The following is a 13,577-nucleotide window of genomic DNA, read 5'->3' as shown; positions in this document are numbered from 1 at the left end:
AGTGTTTATTCGTAATTTTTATACCAATGAAGACACTGCGGTGACAAGTAAAGTAGTGAGACTTGGTTGCAACTCGCAGCCGGGCCCAACTCTACTCGGGCAACGGCGGCAATGTCTCCTTTCAATGCTCCGTAAAGGCCTAAATATAGTCTGACGTAGCGTGAACGCGCGCACACGTTATGTCATGTTGGCGAGAACAACAGAGGCTATAGTTCGACCGATGGTTTGACGTACTGGTGCCGCCAACGTCACCGGACGCGCGGCCAATGCGCTCCGACGCGCCCGGCGTCTGATGACGCTCGCCCGAGTGCCGATAACGCCGGACTATAAACGCGCCTTAATGATCTCTTGTGGTTTGACCTCTAGCTCTCAAGGTGAAAGCTGTTGAGTCGCCGACGACTGCCCGAGGTAGCGTATGAAGCTTTCGCTTCAAAATTGACATTCACCCGTATGTAGCACGAAGCTACAAAGGAATGCCACACGGGTTTCTCAGAAACAAAGCTTCGTATAGTTAAAGAAAAATGCGTCCTGGTCCACTACAAAGCTTTGATTCTGAGAAACCCGCGTGGCTTTCCTTTGTAGCTTCGTGCTACATACACGGGTGGATGTCAATTTTTCATTTCATGAACCTTCCTCCACCTTGCGGAATTCTGCAGAACTGATCAGCCGTATCAAGATATGTATGATATACATGTATGGTATGCATAACTGACAACAATAACGCATTCATGACATGCATGACATGTTATGATGTCATGCATGACGTATAGCATGCATGAATTAATTTAATTAATTATTGGGTTTTACGTGCCAAAACCATGATCTGATTATGAGGCACGCCGTAGTGGGGGACTCCGGAAACTTGGACCACCTGGGGTTCTTTAACGTGCACCTAAGTCTAAGTACACGGGTGTTTTCGCATTTCGCCCCTATCGAAATGCGGCCGCCGTGGCCGGGATTCGATCCCGCGACCTCGTGCTCAGCAGCCCAACACCATAGGTATATCATGCATGACATGACATGTATATTATGACATGAATTACATACATATCATGAGTTCATTGACAACGACATGAATGACATGGCATACACTTTTATCTTGTTATTTAAGTCAAGTCATCCATGTCATGCATTGCTAGTTTTGGCCCAATAGTTATGTGGTCACGATCGCGGATACCATGACATGACATTTCTGTCTTGCATGTGATGCCATTCTTGTCATGACATGACTTGTCATTCAAGTCATTCATGCCATGTTATTGTAGTCATCGCATGTAGTCATCATATATGAATGACATGCCGTGTATGTAATTCATGTTATGCATGTCATGTATACGTGCATGTCATACATGTCATGTCATGCACTTCAAGTCATGCATTTAATTTCGTTCTTGTCATGTCACGTGTGTCCTATGTGATGTCATTACATTTTATGTCATTCACGTCATGACTTTCCTTATGTCATGCATGTGATACATGATATCATCTCATACATGTTATGTCATGCGTGCATCTCATTCATGTCATGTCACGCGTGTTACGGAAGCAGCGCATTTTTATGATGTTGATGGCATTGAAAGTAACGAAAAGTCGGCGTCACGTCCGTGAAGTTGGCTTCCCTGCAGCGCGGCAGAACACTCGACGTCATTTTAGACACCGTGATATTTCTCGGCGAGTAGCGGTGCGAGCGGCCAAAAGGAAAAAAAATAGGCGCAACTCTGCTCCCTTTTGGTGCATATTGACCCTTTTCCCAGCGCTCCTGTTGGCGCTGCCATGTTTAATCACGTGGTGACGCGTCCATTGCTTGCCTCAGCTACAGTGTTCTACAGCACACTGTACCTCAGCTGCCTCCGTTGCCTGCGTGTTTACAATGCAAGCGCGTGACGTCGGTGCGGCGCAGCAGACCTCCTTTTCGACGGATATCGCAGACGGTGACTGTGTGAACGACACAAAGCTTTGGCCGCAGCTTTAGAGGACATGTACTAGGTACGTGCTTTCAGAGCTCATTACGCCTTGTGCAAACGGCGCGAGCACTAAAAGCGGGGCTAGAAATGTATTCCAAGCTGTCCAAACTTTCCGCTTATGAACTAAATCAGGATCAGTGTGCTCTTCCTTCTTTATTTGGCGAACATTTTGAAGCAGCCGCTTGTCGTGTTTCTGACTCAGTAAAGTTCCTCGGTTCCTCGCTGCGGCCACTATCTGATTATTTATTTTCAGCCTAATCGCTCGCGGGTGTGCTCCGCTGCGATAGATTTGTTCTTGCTGCGCACAAAGCTGGGAATGCAAATGTTCTGTACTTTGTGGTAGCTTGTAGCAAAGACGTATTATCGCTAATCCCTCGCTTACTCTGTGGACCGTCACGAAACATTCAGCTTCCAACATTCGTGTCTTGTCGGTGTGGTCACCGTCACTTATGCTTCGGCATGTTGATTCAAGTGAGCGCCCATTCACTGATTATTGATACGTTGGCGATAGGGTGGGCGTAAGTTTGCGTGCGAGTAGAGGTGGATGTATGTAGATAACGTGCGAGACACTCACTATGCCAGTAAATGGCATTACTACTTTCTTTTGTAAGTAGCGGTACTCACGTTCCGGACGGAGTTGAAATCCTTTCTTTGGAGGTTAGCTATACAGCGCATGAATTATCTTTTTTTATCCTCGAGGAAATCCGTGCATCGCGAAGGGCCGGCAACACAGGCAGTCCTTGTGTAGCATCGGCGACACAGGTTGATTCCGTTTCTTATATATCCCTTATATTCGCATTCTTTATATGCCAATCACTATTTTTGAGGCTAACTACCGCACACGTCTTCCCTTTATCGTTACACATTTTGCAGTAGGAATTGGGCACAGTGCATTAGCAAACACCCAGTTCCATTTCCGACAGCTGATCGTACAGTAGCAGGGCAGAAGCAGTAATGGCTTCCTATTCGTGCGCATTCACTGAGGCAACGTATATGGCGCGCCGCCGAAAGCGCAAACGGAGTGCTTGGGCGGTGATTTTTTTCTCTATGCTGGCGCTTTCGGCGTTTTGAAGCATCAGAAATGTATATGTTGTCCAAGCCAAAGTCTGAAGCACTTGGTGTAATTTCTGATCACGTGACAGGAATGTTCGTCCCGGAGGTGAGCCGAAACGCCGCCAACGCTCACTCCTACCTCCCCAACTCCTCTTTTCCCGCGAAGCACTCCATCCGACATATTTCGATATGAGCAAGCCTGATACATTTACTTCGCGTTCCCCAAATGCCCTTGCTTGCATTGGTGTGTGTCACATATGGCAAGAATTCAGCATGAATGCCTCAAAATGAAGTGCTAGCAGAACCAAGCATTCCTTGTTTACTATAATAATTGTAGTTCACCAGTGTGTCATATCAGCATGTTAATTCTGTGGTTTGGGGGCCTAGTGGTCCTGGCAATTACATGCCAAAAAAATGGTCACGCAACTCTGCGTTCCGTTCGCGGACAACGCAGTGGTCCAGTTTCATTCGGTCCCAGTAGCGCAGAATGAAATCACAGGCCAGTCCATCTTGTTTTCCGTGGAGGTGGCGGCGCATATTTCCCGGAGAAGTCTCTTGTCTACCTTTCCGCTGCCAGCGCGGGGTATCTTGACGAGGAAAACAACGCCGCCGTTCAGATGCATGTGTGCCGGGAACCTCGCTGCAATGCGAAAAGAGCACACTTAGCTTAGTTATACACGAGTCATATACATGCAGCAACCAACTCAAGTGATCGCACTTCATCATCTGTAGGTAAATGCGTGGACATGTGCACATTGAAATCAAATTATGGGGCTGTACGTGCCAAAACCACGATCTGAATATTAGGCACGCCGTAGTGGGGACTTCGAATTAATTTTGGCCACATGAAGTTCTTTAACGTGCGCCTACTGCACGGCGCATGAGCGTTTTTGCATTCCGCCACTATCGGAGTGCGGCCGTGCCGGCCGGGATCAAACACGTGACCTCGGGCTCAACCATATAACCACTGGGCTACCACGGCTGGTCATAAAAATAAAAAATAAAAAGAAAAAAGAAAGCAAACGTGGACACATTAAAGTATTCGAAGCAGAGCGGTCGAAAGGGAACACCAGCTGCCGGAATAGCGCGTGAGGCGTTGCATGAGGGGAGAGTGCATCGCCGAGATAGCATGTCACCCTCGCTGCCGCTCTCGTAAGCCTGTGTTATGCACGCGTTTCTTGTCCCCACAGGCTCTCGCCTGCGTTCTGACTGTGCCTGGGTAAGGCCCAATGAAAACGCGCCAAGCATCTCAACGCGCTCGCTTGCCCGCGAGGTGTTCGTAACATGAAGGACGTTCAATTCGACATTTGGCCACCCCGAAATCTCAAGTAGGCCTACACCCAAATTTCAAGTTGGCCAATCCCCAAATTTAAGTTGACCCGACCCCAAATTTAAATTCACCCCCTCTCGAAATTTCAAGTTGCCCACCCCTCAAATTTCAGTGAAACGTAACGTTGGCACACACCGAAATTTCAAGTTGGCCCACTCCCTAACTTAATTTGGTGCACCCCCAAATTTATATTTGACCCATGTCCAAATTTTAAGTTGGCCCACTCCTAAATTTGAGGTTGGCCTGCCCCCTAATTTAAGTATGCCCAACCCACATTTCAAGTTGGCCTACCCACAAATTTCAAGTTGTCCCATCCACAAACAACCCATAATAGCACAGGCCTACACACTCTGATCTATGACGTCATGCTACCTGGCCCGAAATTTTTATTTCCAAGGCTGGCGTGACGAAAGTGGTGACGTCAAAATCACTGTTGCTTACGCGGGAGCATCCCGATTAGATTCTACGGCAGTCGGGCCAGGTAGCATGACGTCATGGATCGGAGTGCGTAGGCCTTGGGCTGTCTAAGTGGTGTTGCCCTAAATTTCAAGTTGGCACACCCTCAAATTTAAGTTGGCCCACTCCCAAATTTAAGTTGGCCCACCCCTACTATAAGCTTCCCCATGCATTTTCTAAGGAGTCCTATGCATCTCTATGTGTATTCTCTTTGAATTTCATTTTTTGCTTTAAATTGTTCCTTATCGCCTAAAAAAGCTACCAATCATCTTACATTTGCACTATCATAGCGATTAAATGTCTTAAGCAAATTACGCATTCTTGTGCAGATACAAGGCATTGCACGTTTCGCGTGACAGGGCTGGGAAGCTCGCGCTTTCCTTGGCGAGATGACCATCGAGTTACTGCTAGTAAGACCGCCGTCCCTGAGGGTCACTGTGTCGTGTGCACAGATGCGAAGGCTAGCTTTTCTCAGGGAGGACGAGTCGCCTTCGTGAGCCCATCTCACCTCGCTATTCGATCTTCCTTTACCTACGAGGCAGAAATGTCCGACCCGTTATACTATTTCAATTGAAAGTCATACACGATGCCGCCAAGGCCATCAGTACTGTACCCAGCATCATGACAGCGCACATTTGCACTCACTCACTTAGTGCAGTGAAGCACCTCACACAAGTTACAAAAAGACTCCAAATCTGCCAAGAAATCCACAGACTCCAAAGTCCTCAGATCTCAGCATTGAGGTGCAGCGGGTACAGGGGCATGGTGGGAAACATTTCAACCGCATGGCAGGCCAATTGGCTCGATCGCCTGCTTCACCTGAGACACCAGTATTCCTTCCATCGGATACCCGCGCTCTTCATCAAGCACTAAAGCCTAACCTCTGGCGGGACACACGCGCCCTAATTGTCCCGTGTATCGGCGGCTTCCTTCCCCGCAAAGGGCGCAGTGTCTCTTCGGTGGCTTCGGGCTGGAGTGGTCCTTACACCATCTGTTACATGGGCCTGTGGGGATCGAAAAAAAAAAAATCCACCAAGGAAAGTGCCCCAAGTCCGATCGGCTCCTGTGGCAACGTGCGATGCTCGACACCTGCTTTGGCCATGCCCTGGAACGCGGGCAATATCTTAAGAAAGGCTGTACTTAAGCCAGATGTACCTGGAGACTACACCCGTTGGGCGACGGACAATAAGTTTGCAGAGACATTGCTACAGTTTCTGTACGATGCAGAGTTAAAAGCTTTTATTTTATTTTATCCATCATACGCCAAATCTTCCCGGAAAAAAAAAAGAAGAATAAAACTACATATCATGAAAGGGAACCTCCTCCACACGAAAGTATAGCACGAAGCATGGAGGAAGGAAACAAAACAGGGGAGGCCCTGACGTCACTTTTTTGAAGCCGGAAGTGCAGCCATGTTGGTGTGCCACCTCTCTTTGCGCCTCCAATCAGGGGTTCTGCAGCTCGCCGGAGCAGATGGGCGCGAACTTTGAACTTGCATTGTTACGAGCCGCCGGAAGTGTGTGCTGCCGATGCGCGTCAAAACAAAGCATACGAAACTTCTGTAGCAATTTTATAGTGAAGCAGACGCGCTCCTGTGTTTTTTCGTGGCACGTTGAATACGACGAAGACCCGGGCCGGGATTGCTTGAGTGCATTTGTTGCTGGCTAACACTCACACTCACAGACACAAAGCACAACTTTCAAGCTTAGGCACCACACTCCAAAGTCAGCTTTTCTCGCGAACAAAAGGTGCTGCGAGAAAGACACCGACGGAAAAATCTTATCTCACTTTTCAGAGACCGAGAGCAGCAACAAAAGCTTCAGGAGCGCGGTTGCCATGGCAACGTTGACATTTGGGGTACCCATCCCAGTGCTTCTTTGCGAGAAACAACACGTGACTTCCGCCACACCCTCTCCAATGCGTTCGTGCTGGCCAGGGCCTCTCCTTGGGTTTCCTTCCTCCATGGCACGAAGCTACAATGGAAACCCATACAGGTTTCTCTGTGAGTATGTCTTTAAAGAGGTCCTGAAGCACCGCTCGAGCTTCGTGAAAAGTTATAGTCCGTGGATAGCGTATACGCTGCTGTCAACATCTCAGCCAAGTTTTGCAGTCGTGCGCGGCGCGTGGAGCTCGCAAGCGGAGCCCCAAGCCACCTTTTTCTCAAACGCTCTCTCTTCAACAGAAGCCTGCTCCTCACTCTTTTCTGGACGCTTTATTTCACAATAAAGCGTCCAGACAACGCGGTTAAAGCTACCAAACGCGGTTAAACGCGGTTAAAACTATCAGACACATGTAGTGCACTTGCGCTCAATACGATCTCTTTACATCTCTTTACAGATCACACTATAAGGCGAGTGGACTCCGGAAAATTTTCTGAAACGAAAATTGTTGGACCCTGGCCATATGCATCGATGGCGCAGAAAACTATTCGCGCGTTACTGCCGTTTTTGAGAAACACCATCCTCAGTGACCGATTGTAGTCATGCTGTGCGTCCTAGCATGTGGGCGCTGTGCTCACCCTTTCCCTCTTTCTATTCCCTATTTCACTTGCCCACAGCGTAAGGTAGTAAGCCGGGCGCTCGCGTGGTTGACCTTCCTGCCTTTCCTCTCCTTGCTTTATCTGTCTCCCTCTCTCTGATACGGGTTTCTCAAAAGGAAGTTTCGCAGTTGAGAAATATTCCCCCCTGAAGAGCCAACCTTATGCTCAAGCACTGAGCAACAAGACGCACAGTAAAAAATACGGACCAGCGATGCTGCTTTCGTCCAACTGCTTTTCTTATGGCTTGTCCACTATGCTCCTCAGTACTTAGCGCTAGTAAATTACTTAGTATTCAGTACTATTAGCACTCGGCAGTACTGTAGTATTCAGAAAAGTAACGCATTACGAACTTTTCTTGTTACCCATTCTTCTGAGAACTTCGGATGCGGTCTAAAGGACTATTTCATGCCTCTCGCGGACGACCGTTTTGTTGCCGCTGTAACTCAGCGTGTTCTAACCACCACTGGCGAAAGAGGTGGTCGGCGAACTCTTCTTACCGGCTACCATCTCCTGCAGTCGCCGAGCGTTGTCTGCGGTAGCGTCGGCTTCGTCCCTCAGTACTACCGCTGCAACGGGCGACTCGCCGTAGACTGGGTGCGGCCGACCAACCACGGCTGCGTCGAGTACCCCGTAGGAAGCGAGGAGCGCTTCTTCCAGCTCCGTCGTGGTGACGTGTGTGCCGCCGCACTTGACCAGATCTTTGAGCCGCTCCACCAGGTAAAATTGGCCGCGCTCGTCGTAGTAGCCAAGATCTCCTTCACGCACGCACAAGGGATCACGCAGAAGCATGGAAAAATAATAATAAACAACGAAACAGCTCCGAGAGCGTTTTATGTGCAAGCGCATAGCTTTTTTAAAGAAAGATAGTCACGGCAACAGCTCTTTCATCTGATTTACTTAAGGATGTACAAAGAAAGTAGGGGTGTGCTAATATTTGTTTTTGAGACCGAAGCGCATACGAATCAAATAGTGCCATAAGCGACTCGATTCGAATCAAATGCGGAATATTTTTCTAATAGTGCGGGAATTGTGTACAGCCTTCTCACCATTATTACCAAGCTGTTTTCACATCCTGAAATTCACAACATTACAAAGTTTTTGTCATTAGACTCACATTATCAAGTATACTTTATTAAAAGCACAAAGAGAGCATTAGGAACAATTAAGCAGTTTGTTGCAGACTCAGCTCTCTTCGAGCATACACGGTCGTTCACTTTTTTTAAAGCTTCCTTTAAAAAAAAATTAACTTTTCTGTCTCTCGAAAGGCAGACATGTCTACCATCGCGACCAAATAAGAAATGCGTGTCGCCTGCGGCGATAGCAGAGCAAAAACAAAAAAAAAGCAATTTTTTCTTTATAGTTCGAATGCTCGCAGCAGACGGTGTATTATATTAGGTTAAATTCTCAGAATATGATTATGAGGCACGCCGTACTGAGGAACTACGAATAAATTGTGACCACCTGTGGTTCATTGAGGTGCACCTAAATCCAGGCCCCCTCCCTCCCTCCAGGGCGGCGACCAGTATAGCGCACGCACGCACGCACGCACGCACGCATACACACGTAACAGGGTGTCCCAACTATCAAGCACCAAGATACCGCGCTACTGGCCACTCGAGGCACTTTGCGTGTATTCGCGGGCTTCTTTCACGCTCGGAAAAACACTTTTATTGCGATAGCAATTATATGGACACTCAAAAGCAGATTTCTGCCGTCGGCGTCACCGTCGCCGTCGCCGTCGCCGTGAGGTTCCGTATGACGTCATTTGGAGAAGAAATCGTCGCCGCGCGCCGAACGCTGTATGTGCGAGTGAAAGGGCGCGAGGGGCGCGTCTTTCACGGGGAGTGAACGCACGGCGGAGAACAAACGCGCGTTCGGCGCCGTGCTCGCTTAAGGGCTGCAGAAGTAGGCGTCTCTGTTCTCCTTTACAATCACCATGTATGTAGAGCAAACGCGCCTTCTTCCGACGCGCGAGAGGCCGTAGGGGAGGGGGAGGGAAGGGAGGCGACCTTTAACTGCGGCACGCAGTGCCTATTTATATCAGAGGCTCCGGCAACAGTCACCAACGCCGCACGCATTTTGAGCGAACGCGGGCAAAACGCCGATGGCGTCGACAACAGTTCTGCTTGTTGCCGATGCTGCTGCATGTCCAAGTTTATACAGCTGATAAAGCTAATATCATTACTCCGTATAGCTCTCTACAAGTTTGCTATCGCAATTGATGCTTCGCCTTTCAGGTGAAACTGCGACAACTTTTTTTTTATAGCAGGTATTGAGCAACAGAAAGCTGTATCAGGAGTCTTATTATGTTGCTCTACAATTCTATTATTATTCAGAAGCTGATTAATTCAGACTAATTATCTAATTAGGCGGAATGCAAAGCATTATCTGCAAAGCGACGGCAAACAACATTACCTTGATTCTGTGCAGCTGCGGGGCATTTGCATATCTTTAGATCTTGGTGCATGATAGCTGGAACATCCTGTATATATATATATATATTTCTCTCTCTCTCTCTATATATATATATATATATATATATATATATAGAGAGAGAGAGAGAGAGAGAGAGAGAGAGTCCATTGATGTGCCGTTGACTTGCACAAAGTGCTTGCCATTAAATTCAATATATATATATATATATATATATATATATATATATATATATATATATATTGAATTTAATGGCAAGCACTTTGTGCAAGTCAACGGCACATCAATGGGCACTAAATAGGATCTAATTATGCCAACATATTCATGGCGATGAAGTTAGAAGGGCCTTGCAAGACATGACCAGGGAAAAAGCTGCTGGAGAAGATGGAATAACAGTCGATTTAATCAAAGATAGGGAGATATCATGCTTGAAAAACTTACGGCTCTTTATACGCAATGTCTCACGACTTCAAGTGTACCAGAGAGCTGGAAGAACGCCAACATTGTACTAGACTAATTATACTAGACACATTATACTAGACACATTATGTGTGTTTCTTTCGTGTGTCCTCGTTTTTTCGCGCAGTTATATATAAACGTCTAAAAGTTATGACATCAGTTTACAGAAGACCAACGGATAAGCACCAATGCTTACATTTTCATAATAGCCATGTAAAACTTTGTAAAACAGCTATCCCTTACAGCCAAGCTCTTCGTTTCAAGCGGATATGCACTAAATGAGAGAACTTTGCATCCAACTGTGAACAACTCCCTAACGACTTACTACGCCAGCGTTATCCTCCCCCAACACCCCCCTAACACCCCCCCCCCCCCCCCCCAGGAGGATTCCGACACCCCCCGCCCTTGCTTCCCTCTTACAGACAGGCACTCATACTGAAAAGAAAAAAAAAAAAAAACACGCTGATCCCATGCACTGTGGTAATCGCTTTAAGAAATATTTACTCTTTGCAGAGGTGGATGCTATGGGGCCTTAATTTTGAGGCCCAATTTTGATGTTCAGCGCGCAGACCACAGTGCACAGACGACTGTGCTACACTGCGACCTGCAGGGAGTAGAGAAACATTTACGTCGTGGTAAACGCAAGACACGTCCATGTGTTTTCATCTCAAAATTGGCTCAAGTTACAAAGCTAAAGTCCTGGAGAACATGCCTGCAAGGTTTTGGGACAAGTTTCAAGAACTGGCATTATTCCACTACATATTTCATTCAAAGCAGGAGAATCCTGACCTTAAAGGTATCTCTCGATTGTGCGGAACATCAGAGGACAACATGGTGACCGAGTATTTAATTTACAGAAACTACCCTGGAGAGCTGGCTTCACAGCAAGCGTTGCTAATGCTTGCGTGCGAGGTCGAGAGAAAAACATTGTTCCCTGCTTTGTCATCAGCTGCAATGAAGGTACTGCTTCTTCCCGCAGGAACCGCTGCCGTTGAAAGAAGCTTTTCCACCACGAACAGGAAGTTAACATTGAATAGATGTCGCATGACGCCGGCCCATGTCGACGCGCTGATTAAAATGTCTATCGAAGCTCCAAGTATCCCCAAAATTAGGAACGCAACAGACGAAGAAAAGGAGGAATATTTGCAATTTGTAGACCGAGCCTACATGATGTGGGCCAAGAAATTACGTCGGGTATTGTAGACCCGTGCGAGGTGACATGGTGCAACTGTATAGTTTGTGTAGCGCAGTTTTTTTTTTAATTATTACTGCGTGAATGTGGCAGCCACGGTTGGCCTTGTAGTTTCTTCAGATATTGTATGTACCGTATTGTAGCCGACATGATGCGCATATATACTTTTTGTTCTTAGTGCCACTGCTTAAGGGGGTATGAGCCATTCATTGCCTTACGTGATGGACAAATTGAATAACAGAATTGTTATATTCTAATTGTGTTATTTAAGGTATATGGCCGCTTCGTGTCTATTGTGCTTAGTATTTTTTTCTCTCGTGCAAAATGATATTGTACTTTGCTTTGAAAACGTCTGCACAAATTTGTTCTATCAAGAGTTGTAGATTAAGAATTCGGTTCACTTTGTTCTGCACAGAAAAAAATTAACTTTGTGCAATCAAATGATAACTCTAAACGCTGTCCCTTATGTTCTTGCAATTTTCAAACGTGGTGACAGAATGCCATGGGTGTTTAAATATAATATTGAATTTATAATCGTGCAAGACGAGGCACACGTTTTGGCCTTCTATACCTTCCGGAGACCCGAACACAACTACGGGGCATAATCGCTATTTAAGGTGGTTTTTATTGTCTACTGTTATGTTATGAACTTCAAAAACATTTTAAAAAATTAGATACTATGGTTAGATGCCAAAAGCTGCGCCTCCACGTACGTGAAAAAACGAACTATCTCCATCATCTCCTCATGTTTGCTCTGGTAAAAACTGCATTTCATTGCCTAAACGATGAGACGAGAATGGAACTACGTTTAGTACATTGCCATGTTACTGCCGCGTCCGGTATTTGCACGCAATATCAGTGATTTTGAAACACACTTCAAGGTGGCTTTCGGTCGTCTGGGACGACACAGAGGTCTAGATCAATTTATTGTTGAATTGGTCGAAAGCGGATGACAAGAATATGAGTAAACCACTCCTCTACCGTTACCCATGCACTGTACTTCATACCCAGGCTGAATATTTTGCGTAATCACTTCCGATTGAATTTCGAAAAAAAGTTGAAGCCAATATGCAATGCATTGTACAAGGGGTCTTAGGAGGATACAGCGTTCGTTCGTGCCCACCTGTCTGTACCCGCCTGTCTCCACCTTCGTATAGTATTTTTTGCGCAACACCATCAGCTCGACATGCACCGACAAGGACGAACTCCCTTGTAACATGTGGTTTAATATGCTTGCTTAAAAGGTTATTCAGTGTATTTCTGCTAATTAGCAGCTTTTCCGTCACCATTTGTTGAAAAAAAGCGTTCAGTCTTACTTAAATAAGACAACGTGGTAAAAAGAGCGCTAGCCCCTGGAACCTCATCTCCACCTCCCCCCCCCCCCTCGCCTTTCCCTCAAAAAAAAAAAAAAACCAAAACAATACCTTCCTAACTTCGCATCCACATACCCCCGCGTTCTGATAACACCCCCTCCCCCCCCCAAAAAAAAAAACATATCAAAATTCAGGATAAACCCGTGGTTTTTGTGGGGCCGAGCTAGCGCAGTGAAATGAGATAATCGGGAAAGGAGAGTGGTGCTGGTGTCACTTATTGATCTGGGTCCCCTTGTTTAGCTTGCCGTGACTGGTTGAAAATCGCGGCGGCGTGCAACGGAAATTTAGAAATGCCGCTAACACAGACTTTCAGCTAAGATGAGTTGGCAGAGCGATGTCGTATACGTGGCCGAAGGGGCTCGACAGCGTTATACTGCCACGTAAACATTTTTATTATACGCAAATAAATCCATTCTCCACGGCAGCTCCGAGTAGCCACTGCCAGAGCGATCGACGGGCAGCCATCTTTTATTCCTTTCGGGACGGGGTATTCTCCGGGTACTCTCCGGCGAAAAAAAAAAAAAAATCAGGGCGCAAATTCACAAAACCTTCTTATGCTAGGATTGTTCGTAAGAGAAAATTCCAGCAAATCCTAAGGCTGGACATATTATTACCGAAGGTGACCGGCCAATGACAAGGAGCACTTACGAACTAAGAGCTTTGTGAATTCGGGCCCAGTTTCGGCCGACATATTAATGCATCTTTAATGCGTGCACGTCACTTTGACGTGGTGAGTTGTCTAGTTTTTGTGACGTCGCGTGACAGACAAGGGAAGTGG

At 46.7% G+C, this 13,577-nt stretch overlaps 1 protein-coding gene across 1 annotated transcript in view; it reads right to left on the bottom strand.

Annotated features, from left to right (window-relative positions):
- Positions 1-3,229: 3,229 nt before the first annotated feature.
- Positions 3,230-13,577, bottom strand: part of LOC119456786 (uncharacterized) — a 28,464-nt gene continuing 18,116 nt past the window's right edge. Inside the window, exons 7-8 of the mRNA XM_037718635.2 lie at positions 7,840-8,097; positions 3,230-3,657 (exon numbers count right to left, since the gene is read on the bottom strand). Coding sequence (XP_037574563.2) covers positions 3,482-3,657; positions 7,840-8,097 — 434 coding nt within the window. The 3' untranslated portion in view covers positions 3,230-3,481. The remainder of the gene's footprint in view (positions 3,658-7,839; positions 8,098-13,577) is intronic.

The sequence above is a fragment of the Dermacentor silvarum genome, chromosome 1, assembly GCF_013339745.2.
Source record: "Dermacentor silvarum isolate Dsil-2018 chromosome 1, BIME_Dsil_1.4, whole genome shotgun sequence".
Lineage (NCBI taxonomy): Eukaryota > Metazoa > Arthropoda > Arachnida > Ixodida > Ixodidae > Dermacentor > Dermacentor silvarum.
The sequence above is the reverse complement of the archived record's forward strand: the minus strand, read 5'-3'. Positions and strand labels throughout refer to the sequence as shown.